The sequence below is a fragment of the Haliotis rufescens genome, unplaced genomic scaffold (assembly GCF_023055435.1).
Source record: "Haliotis rufescens isolate VD_foot unplaced genomic scaffold, xgHalRufe1.0.p SCAF_13, whole genome shotgun sequence".
Lineage (NCBI taxonomy): Eukaryota > Metazoa > Mollusca > Gastropoda > Lepetellida > Haliotidae > Haliotis > Haliotis rufescens.
The window spans coordinates 11,008,903-11,027,808 of NW_025963813.1; the positions used below are offsets into that span (position 1 = coordinate 11,008,903).

The 18,906-nt window shown below is 42.5% G+C and overlaps 1 protein-coding gene across 1 annotated transcript; it reads left to right on the plus strand.

Annotated features, from left to right (window-relative positions):
* Window positions 1-1,291: 1,291 nt before the first annotated feature.
* On the plus strand, window positions 1,292-9,012 carry LOC124139154. Its single transcript, XM_048394757.1, has 4 exons — window positions 1,292-1,371; window positions 4,917-4,991; window positions 6,632-6,790; window positions 8,051-9,012. The coding sequence occupies exons 1-4, from the start codon at window positions 1,329-1,331 to the stop codon at window positions 8,752-8,754; spliced, it is 981 nt and encodes a 326-aa protein (XP_048250714.1). The 5' UTR covers window positions 1,292-1,328; the 3' UTR covers window positions 8,755-9,012.
* The last annotated feature ends 9,894 nt before the right edge of the window (window positions 9,013-18,906 follow it).

An 18,906-nucleotide genomic window follows, 5' to 3' on the forward strand; every position in this document is an offset into this window, starting at 1 on the left:
AATATTATTTCTTTTTAGACGTTATCTCAAGCAGGGTAGTACCTGCCACGGACCGGCCATCCACGTGTGACGTCAAATCAAGAAGACAACCATATTCATTCGGAGCATCTACAGAATAGATACCAAATTAACAGCTCGGACAATTCCCAGGGTGAGACCAACAAGCAGAAGGGCCCCGTTCCACAAAGCGATCTTAGCTCTAAGTTGATTGTAAGTTCCATACTTTAACATAAGCTTATGACAGTCGTAACGCTAAGATCGCTTTGTGGAACGGGCCCCAGAACCGAAGGCAACTGGTTTGGGGAGCACATCATCTGGTCCCGACGTCCAGCCGAATATTGCTTTCATGTCATCTGATGTTCAGAAGACAAGGCTGAGACAATATACTGTTCCCAGACGAGTCCAGGTTTCATCTGGACAGCTCTGATGGTCGTGCCATGGTCTACAGGAGTCCAGGAGAACGTTTAAGTGACGCTTGCGTTACTCAACGTAGTCAGTTTAGGGGTGGAAGTGTAATGGTGTGGGTGGCACTCATCATTGTCAATTGGAATGGCATACGCTGCCGGGACGACATCAAAATCATGTTCTACCCTTAGTGTAAATTGCAGGGACGTATCGTCATATGAGGATAATGTCCACCCACGAGTTGCACGTGTTGTAACAGACTTTTTAGCCAGTATAACATTGCTGTTCTGCCATGGTCGGTTGATTCTCCAGACCTATCCCCTACAGAACATGTCTTGGATGAGATGGAGTGACGCCTACGACAGGACCAGAACCAGCCGGTAACGCTAGCTCAGTTGGGAAAGCTTTGGTTGACATCTGGAACAACATCCCCCAGGCTGTTTTCTACCATCTGGTATCTTCAATGCAGACGCATATGGTGGTCACACCCGATATTGACATTGAATTGTTGCATCAGCCCTCTTTAAGGGCGTGTCGCTCTGTTACCACGTGTAGGTTTTGTCAATGAATTTGTTACGATGAAACATTGCTCAGACGAATGAGAAATTATTATGTTGTTGTTATATTCAAAGATATAACATTTACACCACTTTCTATGAAGCACGGCTATTTTGTCAGCTAGTGCACATGTATATACGCTATATACTACAACATAGAATAAACAGCTGTAAGAAATACATCGAACAAACAATCACCTTGCAAATTAGCCTTTCGTGATGATTTACATCTATCTTAAATTCCATCAAGGCAACAAATCGACATGTGGCTTGTATTTGACCTTTTTATTCGGCAATAAAACTTACATTTCCAGGAGGAATGTATGGTCGACAAATCATATTGTAACCGCTTTGCACTCTTATGAAATGGCCAAGGTTATTCCAAAATCAAAACGTGAGAAGAACTGCGGTGAGTCGTTCTTACCATATTGTACTCTTTTTCTTCTGATCTTGAATAGTAGTGAGTATGGTCTTACGCCGCTTTTAGCAATATTCCAGCAATATCACGGCGGGGGGTACCAGAAACGGGCCTTCAAAAAACAAATTCACCTCTATTTTGCCTTTTATGACCAAATTGGTTATTCTCTGACATCGACCATCTTGTATTCTCTCTTGAACGTGAGTGAGTTTGGTTTTACGCCGCTTTTAGCAAAATTCCAGCAATATCTCGGCGGGGGACACCAGAAATGGGCTTCACATATTGTACCCATGACGGGAATCGAACCTGGGTCCTCGGCATCACGGACTAACGCTTTAACCACTAGGCTACTCCACCGCCTCCTTGAATGGAGCAAAACGCCGTATTTGCCGTAGTTATACTCTGTATATATGCTTATAACGAATTATGGTTATAACGAACTAAAATTAGTAGTCCCTTTGAGTTCGTTCTAACCGTAGTTTACTGTTCACAAATGCCGCGCATTGTAGGAAATCAATTATGTGCCCTCTTGTTATGTGACCAAAGAAAACAGTTCGTTGTTTTTATTTTTTTTTAAAGATAAGACACAAGTAATTGGAGCCCTGTGTGTGTTGGAAAAAATAACTGAGGGCCTGACAATTGAAAATAGATTGTTTTCGTAAGTCGTGGTGCTGACTATAGGGATCATGATCGACGAGAAACTTTTTTTATATTGCACACAATAAACCAAAACTGAAGATATCTCTTTTTCTCCAATGAATGGCAGCATGGATATTTATCATTTCACCATGAGTTGACAATCTTAGAAGAATGTGTAGAGCGCCCTAAATGTTAGCTGGGGAAAAAGCTGATCGCGACGATCATAGTGCTGAAAGTGAGTTTTGCAGTGACTTTGACATGGGCGCTACCAAAATCATAGCATATGTTCTCTGCACTCCCTCCTCCCCAATCACACTCCCTAGAACATGTCTAGGGTGAGATGGTACGACGCTTACGACAGGAACAAAACCAGCTGGTGACGCAAGCTCAGTTGTGCCAATATCATTGGTTGACATTTGTGACAACAGAATCAGTCAGAATCAACGAAGAAATGAACATTAACCATCGATTTCTATATTTTTTAAAAACATGAGCCCACAGGTTTATTTCATCACGGAGACAAAGTTTTCAATATGTTCTTGAGAACCCAGCATCAGGAGGTTACTGCAACTGCAGATCTAAAAAGATCAAATATAGCAGCTCATTTCAATGACGCGTAAAGTTCTCCCGTCACCAAGGTACCACATTACAGTTCCTTTTGTAATAAAGTGGTTCGAATTTCACTATCAGCTTACTTGGTTTTGTTTGTTGTTTAACGCCGCACTCAGCTTTGTTTTGTTTGTTTGTTGTTTAACGCCGCACTCAGCAGTATTCCAGCTATATGACGGCGGTCTGTAAAATAATCGAGTCTGGACATTCATACATACATTTGCTTTTTCCCAGCACAAATTTAGAACATTTCAAACATGGAAGGGGTCATGTGGTTGCAAATTCATTTCTTACCCCAGTCTTCATTGAACCAATTTATATTTACACAAAAATATCCAGCCACTGATTACTTTTTACAACAATTACTGGAATGGCATAATCAAATTTAATAACAGTAACTGTTCTGTAACCTTTCAATCACAGAAAAGCTGCGTTATATTTTGCGAGCAATGTTATACATTTGTAATAGTTATAAATCAAACTATATTTCAAACTAAAAAGAAGTAATCTATAGAAGTGCTTGCAAAGCGCCAGTACATCTCATTTTTTAAATCATATCGCTAACTTAAGATCTTTTCAACTGAAAATCAAACATGAGATAAAATCAACTGGGAGTATAGTGTGAGTATATTTTATAACGCAAACATTTCCATCACAATCTTTTGAACTGGTCCGATAATGTTGAAATTCCCAGGATATATTTGAATAACAGCATAACATGGCCCCATGGTCACTGAACACAACAGAACAAACAATGGCGTAGCATGTAGGTTCATGAAATGCCAATGTCAATGTTTATGCAACACTACATGTGACATGTTTCGGTTCGATAATAGTGTGGGAATACAGGTTTAATCGATACCGAAGTGTGACAAAGAACCTGGTGGCATAAAATGGTAATGATGTTGTAGCGTGACATATTTTTCATATTCAAAGTTCTTATTGTTTTATACAGCACTGTAACGTATTATGCCATGACATTGGTATGTTATTAATAGGGATACACGCGTTGCCCTGTAGTTACACCGACCCCGTCTACTGACTAGCTGTGGTGAGTCTCACGTTTGTATTTTCTTTGTTGTCGCAACGAAGGTATATGAACTGATTTTTATGAGGGTATTATGTTCACTGGTCAAACCGGTTTAAGGGTTTCCTGAAAAAAATATTTTTTTGTTTAAATTGATTGAATATCGAAGAGAAATTGATTTTAATTTCAAAATATTCTTTTTCAAAAGCGTGTTTAGTAGCTTGTTTGCTTGTTTGTTGTTTAACACCGCACTCGGCACGATTTCAACTATATGACGACGGTCTGTTAATAATCGAATCTGGACCACACATTCCAGTGAATGACATTATGAACATAGATCCACGCAATTGGGACACAATGACGTGCATCATCCAATTCAGCGAGCCTGACCACCCGATCCCGTTAGTCGCTTCTTACGACAAGCATAGTCGCTATATAAGTGCAATAATCTTGGACGCGACGTTAAACCCAATTTCACCTCACCTTACGACAAGCATTGTCGCCGTTTCAGACAAGCATGAATTGCTGAATACCAATTCTGGCCCGGATCTGTTTTTAATGTTTAATATTCACACAAAACAGCGAACTTCCATGGCGATTTACATGTGTAAAAAATGTAAGAAAATAATAACATCCCCGTTCCACCTCCCTGAAGACCCGTGAAGATTCCGGGGTAGAATAGGTCTTCAGCAACACATACTTGCCGTAAAAGGTGACTATGCTTGTCGTAAAAGGCGACTAACGGGATCGGGTGGTCAGGCTCGCTGACTTGGTTGATGCATGTCATCGATCCCAATTGCGTGGATCGATGCTCATGACATTAATCACTGTATTGTCTGGTCCAGACTCGAATATTTACAGACCGCCGTCATATTAATATTGCTGAGTGCGGCGTTAAACAACAAACCAACCAGCCAACCTCCCTGAAAATATAAGCATGATGTAACTGTAGCTTGACTGTGAGGGTCATGGATGGCCCAGTCATTTTGGGTTCTGCAATTCGCTGTGAGGAGTTGCGTCCTTTACGTTGGTCAGAAACCTACGATTGTAGGTACGAAGCCTGGTTTGCCGTAATTCTGTTTCTGGCTTGGACTGTATACACAGGTTTGACCAAGCGTCACTTCGGGCTTTCCTCCTTCATTAGCCTAACACGCCGTGATATGTCTACAAAACTGTAAAACAAAACAGCGTTAAACGAAACTCACTCTAACATCCCTGAGGTTATATGCCACCGTTTTTTTCTGGGTTTTTTTGCCTTCAGTGACCATGGAGCTTTGGTACCTGGCACTGATGCTTGTAGCTGCTTGTGTCCATGTTCACGCGGAGACTGGGGATGGTAAGTTTCAAACCTTCACTACAAACCCAACTCACTCACTCACTGTTTGACTTATCTTCGGGTGGCACATTCGCCAAAGTTACTTCTTTTCGCTGTGCGTTTGAATCTGTAACCGTGGTCCTTGGCTTGTCAGCACCATTCCTGTGGATGCCAGCACCACACTCCCCTGAAAGATGAATACCGTCTATTTTTTCGCTCCGGGTACTCAACGCTAAGTCCCGAATACGATGTAATACAAATCTTAAAATCACTAAGTAAAAGGATGCGCTTTAAAGTGAAATTACTGATATAAATTGAAATCATATCGAAAAGTAATATAACGTATGAAGAAAATTTTAATAAACACCTTTTTTACGTCCTGCGTACCATTTGCTGAGTCCCGATACCCAGCAAATAGATTCCCTAATACCGGGTACCAAAAGAGGATTGGCAGCCTCTTTGCTTGTAGGTTTGTTTTTTTATATATATAATTGAACAAAAACTGTTGTTTACTTTGATGTCTAGTTAACCATCACTCATTCCTGCAACAGTTTGTAAAAAGCAAATCTTTGGAAGACTGGTGTAAGAAATGAGTGTGCAACCACATGACAACTACCGAACTTTACAATACCCTGAAATACACGTCCTGATAAACAGTGGGTGAGTCTTAGTTTGTCTTGTTGATAGTTTAGACACGTCCTGATAAACAGTCGGTGAGTCTGAATTTTCTCAAAGATTGTTCAGACACGTCCTGAGAAACAGTGTTGTGGGTCCGTGTTTCCCTCAGTGATTGTTCTGCACACGTCATTAGAAACAGTATTGTTGCTCTGTGTTTGTCACAGTGATTGTTCATACACGTCCTAAGAAACCGTATTGTGGGTCCGTGTTTGTCACAGTGATTGTTCTGCACACGTCATTAGAAACAGTATTGTGGCTCTGTGTTTGTCACAGTGATTGTTCATACACGTCCTGAGAAACTGTATTGTGGGTCCGTGTTTGTCACAGTGATTGTTCTGCACACGTCCTGAGAAACAGTGTTCCGGGTCCGTGTTTCTCTCAGTGATTGTTCATACACGTCCTGAGAAACAGTATAGTGGGTCCGTGTTTGTCACAGTGATTGTTCATACACGTCCTGAGAAACAGTATTGTGGGTCCGTGTTTGTCACAGTGATTGTTCATACACGTCCTGAGAAACAGTATAGTGGGTCCGTGTTTGTCACAGTGATTGTTCATACACGTCCTGAGAAACAGTGTAGTGGGTCCGTGTTTGTCACAGTGATTGTTCATACACGTCCTGAGAAACAATGTGGTGGGTTCGTGTTTGTCACAGTGATTGTTCAGAAACGTCCTGAGAAACAGTGTAGTGGGTTCGTGTTTGTCACAGTGATTGTTCATACACGTCCTTATTTACAGTGTAGTTGGTCCGTGTTTGTCACAGTGGTTATTCAGTGCACGTCCTGATAAACAGTGTAGTTGGTTTGCGAATTGAAGGTATTGATTATACTCACAGGAATCATTTTCCCCAAAAAGCCACCAAATTCTATTATAGCATCGCTTCAAACACATGATAGTTCTGCAAGTTATTTTGTGTTTACTATTGTACGCGACCCTCATTGTTTTCAAAACTTTGGCACATTAATAGTTCCTTTGTTTTGTTTCAGATTCCTCCTGCTCTTATGAGGATGCCGGCGAATGGTCCGCGTGTTATCCAAGAACTAAACAGCAGACCATGGCCCAGTTTCTAGTTGATGGAGAAGACTCCTGTCCACAGACGAAAACCATAACCAAACCATGCACACCTGAAGAAGATCCTGTAGTGGGTAGGTTTGTCTCAGTGATTGTTCAGACACGGCCTGATAAACAGTGTGGCGGGTAAGTGTTTGTCTCAGTGGTTGTTCAGACACAGCCTGATAAACAGTGTGGTGGGTAAGTGTTTGTCTCAGTGATTGTTCAGACACGGCCTGATAAACAGTGTGGTGGGTAGGTGTTTGTCTCAGTGATTGTTCAGACACGGCTTGATAAACAGTGTGGGAGATAGGTGTTTGTCTCAGTGATTGTTCAGACACGGCCTGATAAACAGTGTGGTGGGTAGGTGTTTGTCTCAGTGATTGTTCAGACACGGCCTGATAAACAGTGTAGTGGGTAGGTGTTTGTCTCAGTGATTGTTCAGACACGGCCTGATAAACAGTGTGGTGGGTAGGTGTTTGTCTCAGTGATTGTTCAGACACGGCAAGATAAACAGTGTAGTGGATAGGTGTTTGTCTCAGTGATTGTTCAGACACGGCCTGATAAACAGTGTGTTGGTTAGGTGTTTGTCGCAGTGATTGTTCAGACACGGCCTGATAAACAGTGTGTTGGTTAGGTGTTTGTCTCAGTGATTGTTCAGACACGGCCTGATAAACAGTGTGTTGGTTAGGTGTTTGTCTCAGTGATTCTTCAGACACGTCCTGATAAACACTAAAGGAGGTCCGTGTTTGTCTCAGTGATTCTTCAGACACGTCCTGATAAACACTAAAGGAGGTCCGTGTTTGTCTCAGTGATTCTTCAGACACGTCCTGATAAACACTAAAGGAGGTCCGTGTTTGTCTCAGTGATTGTTCAGACACGGCCTGATAAACACTGAAGGGGGTCCATGTTTGTCTCAGTGATTCTTCAGACACGTCCTGATAAACAGCGTAGTGATTTCTTGTTTGTCTCAGTGATTGTTCTGCACACGTCCTGATAAACAGCGTAGTGATTTCTTGTTTGTCTCAGTGATTGTTCAGAAATGTCCCGATAAACAGTGGAGTGGGTTCGAGTTTCAATGACTGTTCATTACACGTCCTGATAAACAGTGTAGTTTGTACGAATTTACTGAGGTGATTGCTCAGTACAATGTAGGAGGTCCGAGTTTGTCTCAGTAATTATTCAGACACGCCCTGATAAACAGAATAGTGGGTCACACTAAACATTCTAATTCCTACTGAAGCATCGGCTCCAAAACATGATAGTTCTGCAAGTTAATTTTTGTTTACAATTTTATGCGACTCAAATAGTTTCAAAACCTTCAGCACATTAACAGTTCCTATGTTTTGTTTCAGATTCCTCCTGCTCTTATGAGGATGCCGGCGAATGGTCCGCGTGTTATCCAAGAACTAAACAGCAGACCATGGCCCAGTTTTTGGTTGATGGAGAAGACTCCTGTCCACAGACGAAAACTATAACCAAACCATGCACACCAGAAGAGACTGACGCAACATCAGAAGAGGAACCAAATGAAGATGATGAAAATGCTAGTAGTGATGAAGATGATGAAGATCCAGGAGAGTATAGTGGGGCAAGAGGCAGGAAGCACAAACGGGGGTATGGACGTGGACATGCCAGGACTGATGTTGATGATGAAGATGATGAAGAACCTAGAGAGCACAGAGGGACAAGACGGCGAGGAATGAATGTGATCATGATGAGGACTGCACATGCTCAGAGAGTGCAAGGGGGCCATGAACGTAAGGTACATGGACATCGGATACAGGACGGAGGTCACTGGCATAAGCGACCGGAAGGCCATGGACAATGGGGACTAGGAAGACGTCAACATAACATGCAAGCAAAGACCTTTTTGATCACACCTCATCGCGTAGCAAGGAAACACTCAGTTGTAGAAGGCAGGGAGAAACAAGAACGACGACAACGAACGCATCATCGGAGCAATATCTTCGCACAACTTAGACAGAGATATCGCGGACAACATGGCAGCCATCGATATAGTGGTGGTGGATTTCGTAAACGCTATGTAGGACGTTGAGACATGTCGACACCCCACATGCTAATCTTTCACGACCTTGCACCTGCAGATACAGTCACTTTGAACCAATAACCAATCACTCACCAGAGAAAATTACATGAATAGATTATAGGTAAATATAATTTTAATTCCAAGAAATTTACATTTGAAATGAAAAGTTGTCATTAGTAAGAAGAATTCGTTATGTAATCATTGAAGCCAATGCAATGAGGGTCATGTGGACGGCTAAGCAATAATAAAGTCAAGAGTCGGCACAGAGTTTTGTCTTCTTGTGAACTAACTATCAGATTTAAAAGGTATTATATCTAATAATAAGACCCAGTGGGGACCCTGGTAGGATGCGGTACCAGAACCTCATTGCCTGTCCAGAGAGAGGCGACTAAATTGGAAACCCGTTGGAATTCCGGATTAGAACGGTCCCCGGTCCACTATGCTAGTCGTAAGAGGCTACTAAATGGATTTGATGGTCAGGTTCAGTAATTTAGTTGAATGCATGCCAACGTACCCCAATTGTGTGTATCGATGCTCATGATGTCAATCATTGGATTGTCTGATCCAGACTCGAGTATTTACGGACCGCCGTGATATAGCTGGAATTTTGCTTAGTGTGGCTTTAAACAACAAACAAACTAAAAACAATCAATCAATAAACGCATCTAAATGTACAAATGTTTTGTTTGTTGTTTAACTCTGCACTGAGCAATATTCCAGCTACGTGACAGAGATCTGATAATGGAAAGGCGGGTCTGCTGTACAACCTTTTCTCTCTGATATGGAGGCGGTCGGGTAGCCTAGTGGTTAAAGCGTTCGCTCGTCATGCCGAAGACCCGGGTTCGATTCCCGACATGGGTACAATGTGTGAAGCCCATTTCTGGTGTCCCCCGCCGTGATATTGCTGGAATATTGCTAAAAGCGGCGTAAAACCATACTCACTCACTCACTCACTCTGATATGGAATCATGGGAGGGACATTGTCACCTTGTCGCATTGTCGCTCTAACAAAAGAAAAGCAAACAGTGTCAAAGTTAACAATGCGACATTTTGGCCATTTGTCACGTTGTCGCTTTGTGGTGCTTTGTGGTGCTTTATTTTTGCCAAAGGGCGAAACCGCGACATTTTTAAGGTCAAAATATGTCGCGTTGTCGCAATGTCGCGCTTTGGTTAATTTTGACACTTTTTGCTTCTTTTTGGAAGGGGGGGGGGGGGGGGTAGCTCACTGCCTTTGTGTTCACCCACTCTATTCGCTATTGTCTGGGGCTCCGTCACTCTCTTACTGTGAGTACTAAGGGTGTGGTCTCTCGTTCACTACGTCATGGTCGTACGTACGTACACACACACACACACACACACACACACACACACACACACACACACGCTGACATTTCTTCTGATCATGAAAAGGGTTTTTGTCGCTATTTATTAATAAATAGCGACAATTATGAATTATATTTGTATCTTCTTTCTTTTTCGATGAAATACAGATAGAGATAAGCTTTCAGTGAGTGTCCTTGTGATTTATTTTTTTGAATTTGAATTTACTTTTATATGAACGCTGTTTGAATGATTCGCGGGAGGTAAAACATGCCACGCACAGGAATGGAAAGGCGTTGTTAAGGTTGTAATAAACACATATACTCACAGACAAGACACGGATTGTAGAATGGACGTCCAGTCTTTGCTGTAGTGCACGTCATGACCATAAGTTTATGGGGGAAAGTTTGGGTCCAGGGCCCACTTGCACAAAGCGATCTTAGTGCTAAGATGATCGTAACTCCCATACTTTAACATAGGCTTACAATAGTCGTAGTGCTAAGATCGCTTTGTGCAAGAGGGCCCAGGATATCAGCGCTAAGATGTATCTCCGACTGCATGGGACGTTGATTAAACATAATACCATCTCTGGTTTCTTAAGACAATTTCGCCAATATTTACAGGCTGCCGTGATATAGATGGACATTTGATGACTGCCGGGAAATATATTGTTACGGGCAGATTTTCAAGTTGAAACTCAGAGGTGAATCCAAATAGGTTAATCCTATAGAAAAAGTGGTAAAATCAGTGACATCAAAAAGGCTTACAAAACAGGCAATGCAATAGATGCAGCAATAAATAGCAGGCTCTGTTATATGTTAGTTTCCTCACGAATGACCAGATTTGTTACTGTCGAATATCTTCACATGCCGAAACTTCTTGAACGATCAAACCTGCCATGTTGTAAATATCCAGAGCGGGTAACTCTATTCACTTTTACTTTCACATCAATCACTTGCTGTCACTGACTTCTACAAATATAAATAAACCTACAACAGTCTCCGCTGCCACCAATATCACTTACATATAACAACTCGTACATCACAAACCTGCACGAATGGTGTTTCAAGTCATCAATATCCTGGAAAACACATGGAATATCTGAAATGCTTACCAGGTTGTGGGAATGTTACTGGTCAAATCGAAGCTCAGAAATGTCATGTTCAAGGGGGCGGTGGGGTAGCCTAGTGGTTAAAGCGTTAGTCCGTCACGCCGAGGACCCGGGTTCGATTCCCGACATGGGTACAATGTGTGAAGCCCATTTCTGGTGTCCCCCGCCGTGATATTGCTGGAATTTTGCTAAAAGCGGTGTAAAACCAACTCACGCACTCACGTTCACGAGAGAATACAAGATGGCCGATGTCAGAGAATAACCAATTTGGTCATAAAAGGCAAAATAAAGGTGAATTTGTTTTGTGAAGGGATCACTGAAAATCAGTGATGTCGCCAAGCTAGGCATGTCCTTCCCTACCGGTAGCACTTGCAACTTGCCTGAGATCCAATTACACGATAGCGCATTTACTTAGCTATATGTTTACTCATGCTCAGGTACTATGCCTTCAACTTGGAGAAGATTGGTTGGTTGGTTGGTTTGATGTTTAACGCCACACTCAACAATATTCAAGCTATATGACGGCGGTCCAGTGATAAATATCATGAGCATCGATCCACGCAATTGGGATCGATGACATGCATCAACCAAGTCAGCGAGCCTGACCACCCGATCCTGTTAGTCGCCTTTTACGACAAACATAGTCGCCTTTTACGCCAAGCATGGGTTGCTGAAGACCTATTCTACCCCGGATCTTCACGGGTCTGGAGTAGATGAAAAGATTACTTAACATTTCAATTATAAATAAATTTTAATCTGTTAGAACGAAATCTAACAAAAGTCCTACCACCTGTTCATCCCCCATCCAACCCCACACGAGTCATGTTCATAAAACTCATGTTGCCGCATCATCAATCAGTAATCATTTTAATATAAACTGAACAAAAAAGTGGGGGACCCTGAATACTTTGGGGGATATTTTTTTTATGAAATCGCGTGTTCGGTCTTCATTTCAAAAACACATTCCAAAATATATTCATCATCGCTAGCATTTTTGTTCAGTATATTAATGGGGGCATGGGTGGCCCAGTCGTCTGAGGCGCCGCGATTCGCTGTGCAGAGTTGCGTCCCTTGGAACCTGTGATTGTGGGTTCGAATCCCGGTTCGCCCCGATTTTGTTTCTAGGTTTGTCAGCACCATACCCGTGCTCGTGGGTTTCACCGAAGTGGTAAACGTCTGAGACTTGCATCAGTTCGGGCTTTCCTCCCACATTAAACTGACACGCCGCGATATAACTGGAATACTGTTGAAAGCGGCGTTAAACCCAACTCACTCACTCACTCAGTATATTAATAGATTGACTTTCACTTTGTATGAGTTCACTGGAGTATGAACCTTCATTAGAGTGAGGGCCAAACTGTATAAACGTCGGAGCTTTTTCGGGGATATGTTTTTTACATAGCGGTCACATCCAAAAAGTAGTCATTATTATTGCTTGTATGTTTAATATATTAAATAGATTTATTACTTGCCCGTGAAGAGATCACCCGTTTAATAAACATACAGCTGTATTACACATTGTGTAATACCAAAACGCGTGCTTATGTACTCTCGGAACACGTTTCACGAACAAATATTGAAAGCTCTCAACATCCCTTGGCTTATTCAACGACACTGCGTGTGGAGATGATAGATCACTGAGAGGAGCTTATGCACACTCGATGACCCAGCAACCTTGTTGCTAGGCTGACGTCACATGGCATTGTTTCGCCGATGGATCTTGCAACAAAATTTCACAAATTACGTCATCGGGTATTGTGACGTAATTGTAAACTTTGAGGTGCAAGGCCCCGTTCCACAAAGCGAGCGTACTGTAGCGCAACGACAGTCGTTGGTCTAAGTTAAAGTATGTGAGTTGAGACAAGAAAACATTGATACAGAGCATCAAAGTTCCCCGCCATATGTGATGCCTCACAAACGCATAATTATGATGTTACTGAAAGGCATGATGGAGCATAATTATATTAACCACAAATAACACAACGCTGTTGTGGAAAAATATTATTTATTTTGAGTATTGGGCAATACAGTTGATACATTTGCATAGGGTAGGTCTATTTAAAAATAGTTTCTTGTTTAACGCCGCACTCAGCAGTATTCCAGCCATATGACGGCGATCTGTAAATAATCCAGTCTGGACCAGATCATCCAGTGATTGACACCACGAGCATTGAACTACGCAATTGGAATATGATGTTATGCATCGACCAAATCGGCGAGCCTGACTACCCAATCCTGTTCGTCGCCTCTTACGGCAAGCATAGGTAACTGAAGACCTATTCTAACATGGGTCTTTATTTAAAAAGTAGATCGAAGGAAATGGAAGCAATTTCTGGCACAAATGTAAACATGTGGAAATAGTATCAAAACTGCCAACAACATTGGCAGATGCACATACTCAAATAATAGATCACATTCTTTTTACACTTGGCATTTGGTTATAATAATGTAAATGAAAATACTAAGGGCTCCATATGGCAAAAAAGTCATACTAGATAAGGTCTATTGGTAACAACTCAAAATATTATCACGTAGTTGGAGAACATTTCAATACCGGGACTAATCAATAACGGAGATTCCTCGTCTCTTGCTTTACGTTTTTTGGTCAGTTTCTTTTTTGTATTTCTTTCTTTCAAAGAATAGTAATTGTGATCATGATGAGTTGAGTTACTTGGTTTTTTTCTATGTACTGTTTTTTATCCAGTGTCAGTAACTGTTGTGGAATGTGGTTTACTTGTAACAATGACTGGTTTGAGTTCATATGATGATGATTGATTGGTCTGTCGTTTAACGCCGCACTCAGCAATATCCCAGCTATATGACGGCGTTCTGTAAATAATCGAGAACCAGACCATCCAGTGCCTAATATCATGAGCATCGATCCACGCAATTGGGATCGATGCCATGCATCAACCAAAGCCTGGCCATCCGATCCCGTTTGTCGCCACTCACGACAAGCATAGTCGCCTGATATACTGTTAAGATGTAACATAACAATTCATCCATACTACTAAACAGAAGTAAAACCGCTTGTCCATTCGGATCAATCTGACCCAAACCATTCCGCTGATGAGAGTCAAATAATGCATACGAATCAAAATCCGTAAAAAATGCAATGGAGACATCATTAAAAGTTACCAAAAGTGACGGGGATATCAATATTGCTTTTTGAAATGATTCTATGAAATTTGTTTTCCCTGCTTCAATATTTGGAGCACCTGTGACGGAGCCATAAAACTTATCTGTTATGTAGACAATATCGTTTGGGGGAGTGGCTGCTGGGAACTGATTATGACCTAAATACCCCTCATAGCCTTCGGTGTTAACTATGTGACTGTAGAGAGCTGTGCCTTCATCCCACAGATTATCGAGGTCAGTGGAAAACGGTACAGACGCAAATAAATTTGAGCCATGGGACACAAAATATATGAGTGACCAGAGCTCCGGCTGTACATTGAATTCCATTAAACGGTTGAAAAATACTACAGCCTTGATGCAAATTCGCCGACACACTACTCCGATTTTGCTTTGACTTTGCTGCCAAACGTTTCACATGTGGCTGTGTGCGGTGCACTGATTAAAAAAACACGGGGGACTGGGTTAATTCAAAATACGGAATATAACTATTCCAAATATTTCCAGTGAACATGAGCAACCAAACAATCAAAAGTGTGGTATGTAGAATGTGGAATTCAGCCATATTACATTTAAATTGAGATGTCGTCGTTGTTCATGAATAAGCTTATCCCGCGATATGCCAAGGAGAGGCACGGGCCACCGAGCCGTGGATGCCCGTGCCTAAAATAAAAACAGAAGATGAGATTGGGTTAAATGGCCGAGGGTGTGCAGGTACTAGTGGGCTACTTAGCTGCTAATTGTGTATACCAAAATGCTACCGTTGCCATGGCCACGCGCGTGGCCAACGGCGATTGCAGCTAGCGCTGCTGGCCTGTGACTGCTTCCGCTGTCCGGCCCCCACGGTAGCATATTTAACCGCTACCATTGCTTGGCAACTCCCACGCTGCCAAAAGCAGCTCCACGCTGCTGGCCTAAGTCAGACTACCGCTGCCCGGCCCCAGGTAGCCGGCCAAAGCAGATCCCACTGCCCGGCCCCATTAGCAAAACCATTGTGCGGCTCCCACGCCGCGGACCCAACTGTCAGCTACCGCTTGACAAGACGACTTCCGCCGCCGGGCCCATATACGTGGCAATTGTTTGCCCCAACGTATGTTATTTTACGATTCCCCGGCTGAAAAGTCGGGAAAGACAAGGTTCCCACTGAGAAGCAGGTAACCCCGGAAAGGTTCCCGCTGAAAAGCAGGTAGCCTTAAGCACGAGTATTAATTTGGAAGCAAGTTAATTTGTTACTAGCAGTGTAGCCCACAAGAACCCCGCCACAAAGCACCCGAGTGCTACCCCACACCCACGGCCACGCGATACGCGGAGATAGCATTGTTGCCCGGCTTGCCTATGTACTGAAAGGAAACACAAACCTGTGGAGATAACAAGCGCCAGGGCATGCAATAAATTGTCCGTAAACACACACAGTCCTTTGTCACTGAGGTGGACGCCCTCCCAGGCGTACCATGTCTTGTCTGATGCCAGGATCTGGGGATGTGGCACCATTGTACCGCCGAGCTCTTTGACTCGGTTGGCCAGTCGACGGTTGATATTCTTCCGCATCCCCTCGATGCTATGCAGAAATTAGCATTTGAGTAAAGAAGAGCAAATCCAAACATTAGCTTCTATTCAAAACTTCGTATTAAAAACTGGCAGATGTTCAATTAAATGAATTGTTTAACATAAACTGCAAATATATTTCTCATATACACAGATCTAGCTTTGGCATGTGCAATTCATTTGTTAATCTAACGTTCGCTGATGTATTTATTGCATCGTGTCTTATGGGTAATGAAGTGGTATTAACATAAGCGCTTCGATTGTTTACTAATCCATTTCTAGATTCTAGACATATACACATCATGGCTGCAGGGTAATTAGTCTTTGTCCCAATTCGGTCGCTATGACACTACGATGAAAATGAATACCTCGTTGTAAGCATCGGGGATTCTCCCTATGTTGGGCGAAATGGCGGGAGAACTAAAACCAAGCCTTACCTGTTGGTTTGCGCTAACCGGGCCGGGCGCTGAATGTTCCTGCAACTGGAGTATTTTTTCCAGTTGCTCGTTTACCTGGGTAGCCGAGTTGGCAGCCTGCGCGGCATTTACAAACTGCGCCGATTGTACGTTAATTCTGTTGCCCCCTTCGATATTTCCGTAATTGGCAGACTCACCATCAGCTGTTGCCTCCTGCATAATGTGCACTCCCGGGGTTTGTCTTCTGGTTGTCCTGGCCTGCTTGGCTCCCCTCACAAGCTTGTGGTTGACGGGTGCTCTTCTCTTGGGAGGCATCACGAAGGTCGAGGTGGTGAGTCGAGGTATTCCACAAGCGTAAAATTGTCCCGAGGGTGAAGTTCGGGAGTAGAACGGAATAAATGCGATACGGCGAGTGCTGAAATAGGTGGTATTCAAAGCAAAAGCGATTAGATACAGTGACACACGTGTGTACTTGGAGAAGGGCTGTTCGCGAATGACCGACTAACAAAGGCGGGATGATGCTTGCGCGGGATTATTCCCCGGGCACGGTGCCGAGTGGTGGCCCGGGGTGATTGAGTTACGGGGGGTGATTGGGTTACAGACGTAATTAGCCCATGGTTTGGATACGCGCGATAAAGTCATTTAGTAGTTAGTACTAAATGTAAATATTCAGAACATAATTTTTATTATACTGTTATTTACGAACTCCGGAGCACAGTTCTTCTTTTGTATACACCGTGAAAATCAGAAAATTAGTCCTTGAGGAAAAAAGGACATCGGATTACACATGAATGGTTTAATAATGTCAGCTAATGACCAGAAACGGTCAGATGCATCAATTAACTACATAAAGACGATTTTAAAGTATCTCTTATTGCTGGAAAAGAACAGCATCAACATTCCACGCACATGATTTGTATGTTTTGTTTCCGTAAATGCGTGGCTTGAAATTTCAAATAAACCAACATGTCGACATACATGCTACAAAATTAACGTTTCCCGTATACTTCTCCGCCTTAAGGGCGGGGAAGAATAACCTTAACGCAACGATAATGTTGTGGAACGGACGCCTGAATTCTAAAGGTGGACCTTTGTATGGTATTAAAATTCATACGTTTCAACTTTTGACGTGTTTGAAGTATTATTCTGTTAAACTCAATTGGATTAAGTGTCAGCCTATTCACACTCGACAGTATAATTCTTAAAACGTTATAAATAGCAAGTAATAAATAAAATACTAAACTCGCTCCCGTGTAAAACCAATTTTATTAAACTCGTGAATAGTTGTGGTATCTGACCCGCTTTCGCTCGTCAGATACCAGAACTATTTACTCGTTTCATAAAATTGGTATTACACGGGAGCTCGTTTAGTATTCTATATTTCTTTAGAGTGTGCTGACTCTGACAAATACAGCATGCATGTGGTAAACAGTAATGGATACTCAACTCATTACAATCAAACCAACATATTTTAATTAATAATAGTAGGATTTCACAAACACTTTGTCATATGCGCCGACCTCTATTCAGGTACAGTAAACTACGGTTATAACGAACACGCCTATAACGAACTGACGGATATAACGAACTTACTTCTTGGTCCCGACTATTTGCTGTAGTTATACTGTGTATATACTTATAACGAACTACGGTTATAACGAACTAAAATAAGTAGTCCCTTTGAGTTCGTTATAACCGTACTTTACTGTAGTTCTGAAATGACAGCGACAAACCACGATGGCAGACCTTTGCACAGATTCTGTGGGATATAAATCAAGCAGTACGACTTTAAATCAGTTTGAATCACGTTTGTCCACGTTCAAGGACAGACCGAAGCAAATCAAACAACTACCACGGGATATGCCACATGCAGGATTATCTAACTCATACCATCTGATGCATCCTGTTTGTAAAGTGTAATATCCATCTCGGGTTTGACTGTATTCCCAAAGTGTTAAACATCTGAGACCTGCGTCACTTAGGGCTTTCCTCCCTCAATAGGCTGACACGCCACGATATGTCTGGAATACTGTTTAAAGCGGCGTAAACCCAACTCACTAACTCTGTCTGATTTATTCTGAGTGAGTGAGTGAGTTGGGTTTAACGCCGCTTTTAACATTATTCCAATTATATCACGGCGTGTCAGCTTAATGTGGGAGGAAAGCCCGAAGTGATGCAGGTCTCGGACGTTTACCACTTCGGTGAAACCCACGAGCACGGGTATGGTGCTGACAAACCTAGAAACATAATCGGGGCGAACCGGTATTCGAACCCACAATCATAGGTTTCTGGCGTGTCCAAGGGACGCAACTCTGCACAGCGAATCGCGGCGCCTTAGACGACTGGGCCACCCGTGCCCCCCTGATTTATTCTGACAACATTGGAGGCATAACTTGGCATAGCACTATAAATATGCAAAAATGGGATATTTCTACATGATACAACATCTTACATTTAGTTCACCTACCGCCGAAGACCTGAGTTCGATTCCCGACATGGGTACAATGTGTAAAGCCCATTTCTGGTGTCCCCCGCCGCGAAATTGCTGGAATATTGCTAAAAGCGGCGTAAAACCATACTCACTCACTCACTCACTCACTCACTCACTCACTAGTTCACCTACATCATGATCAC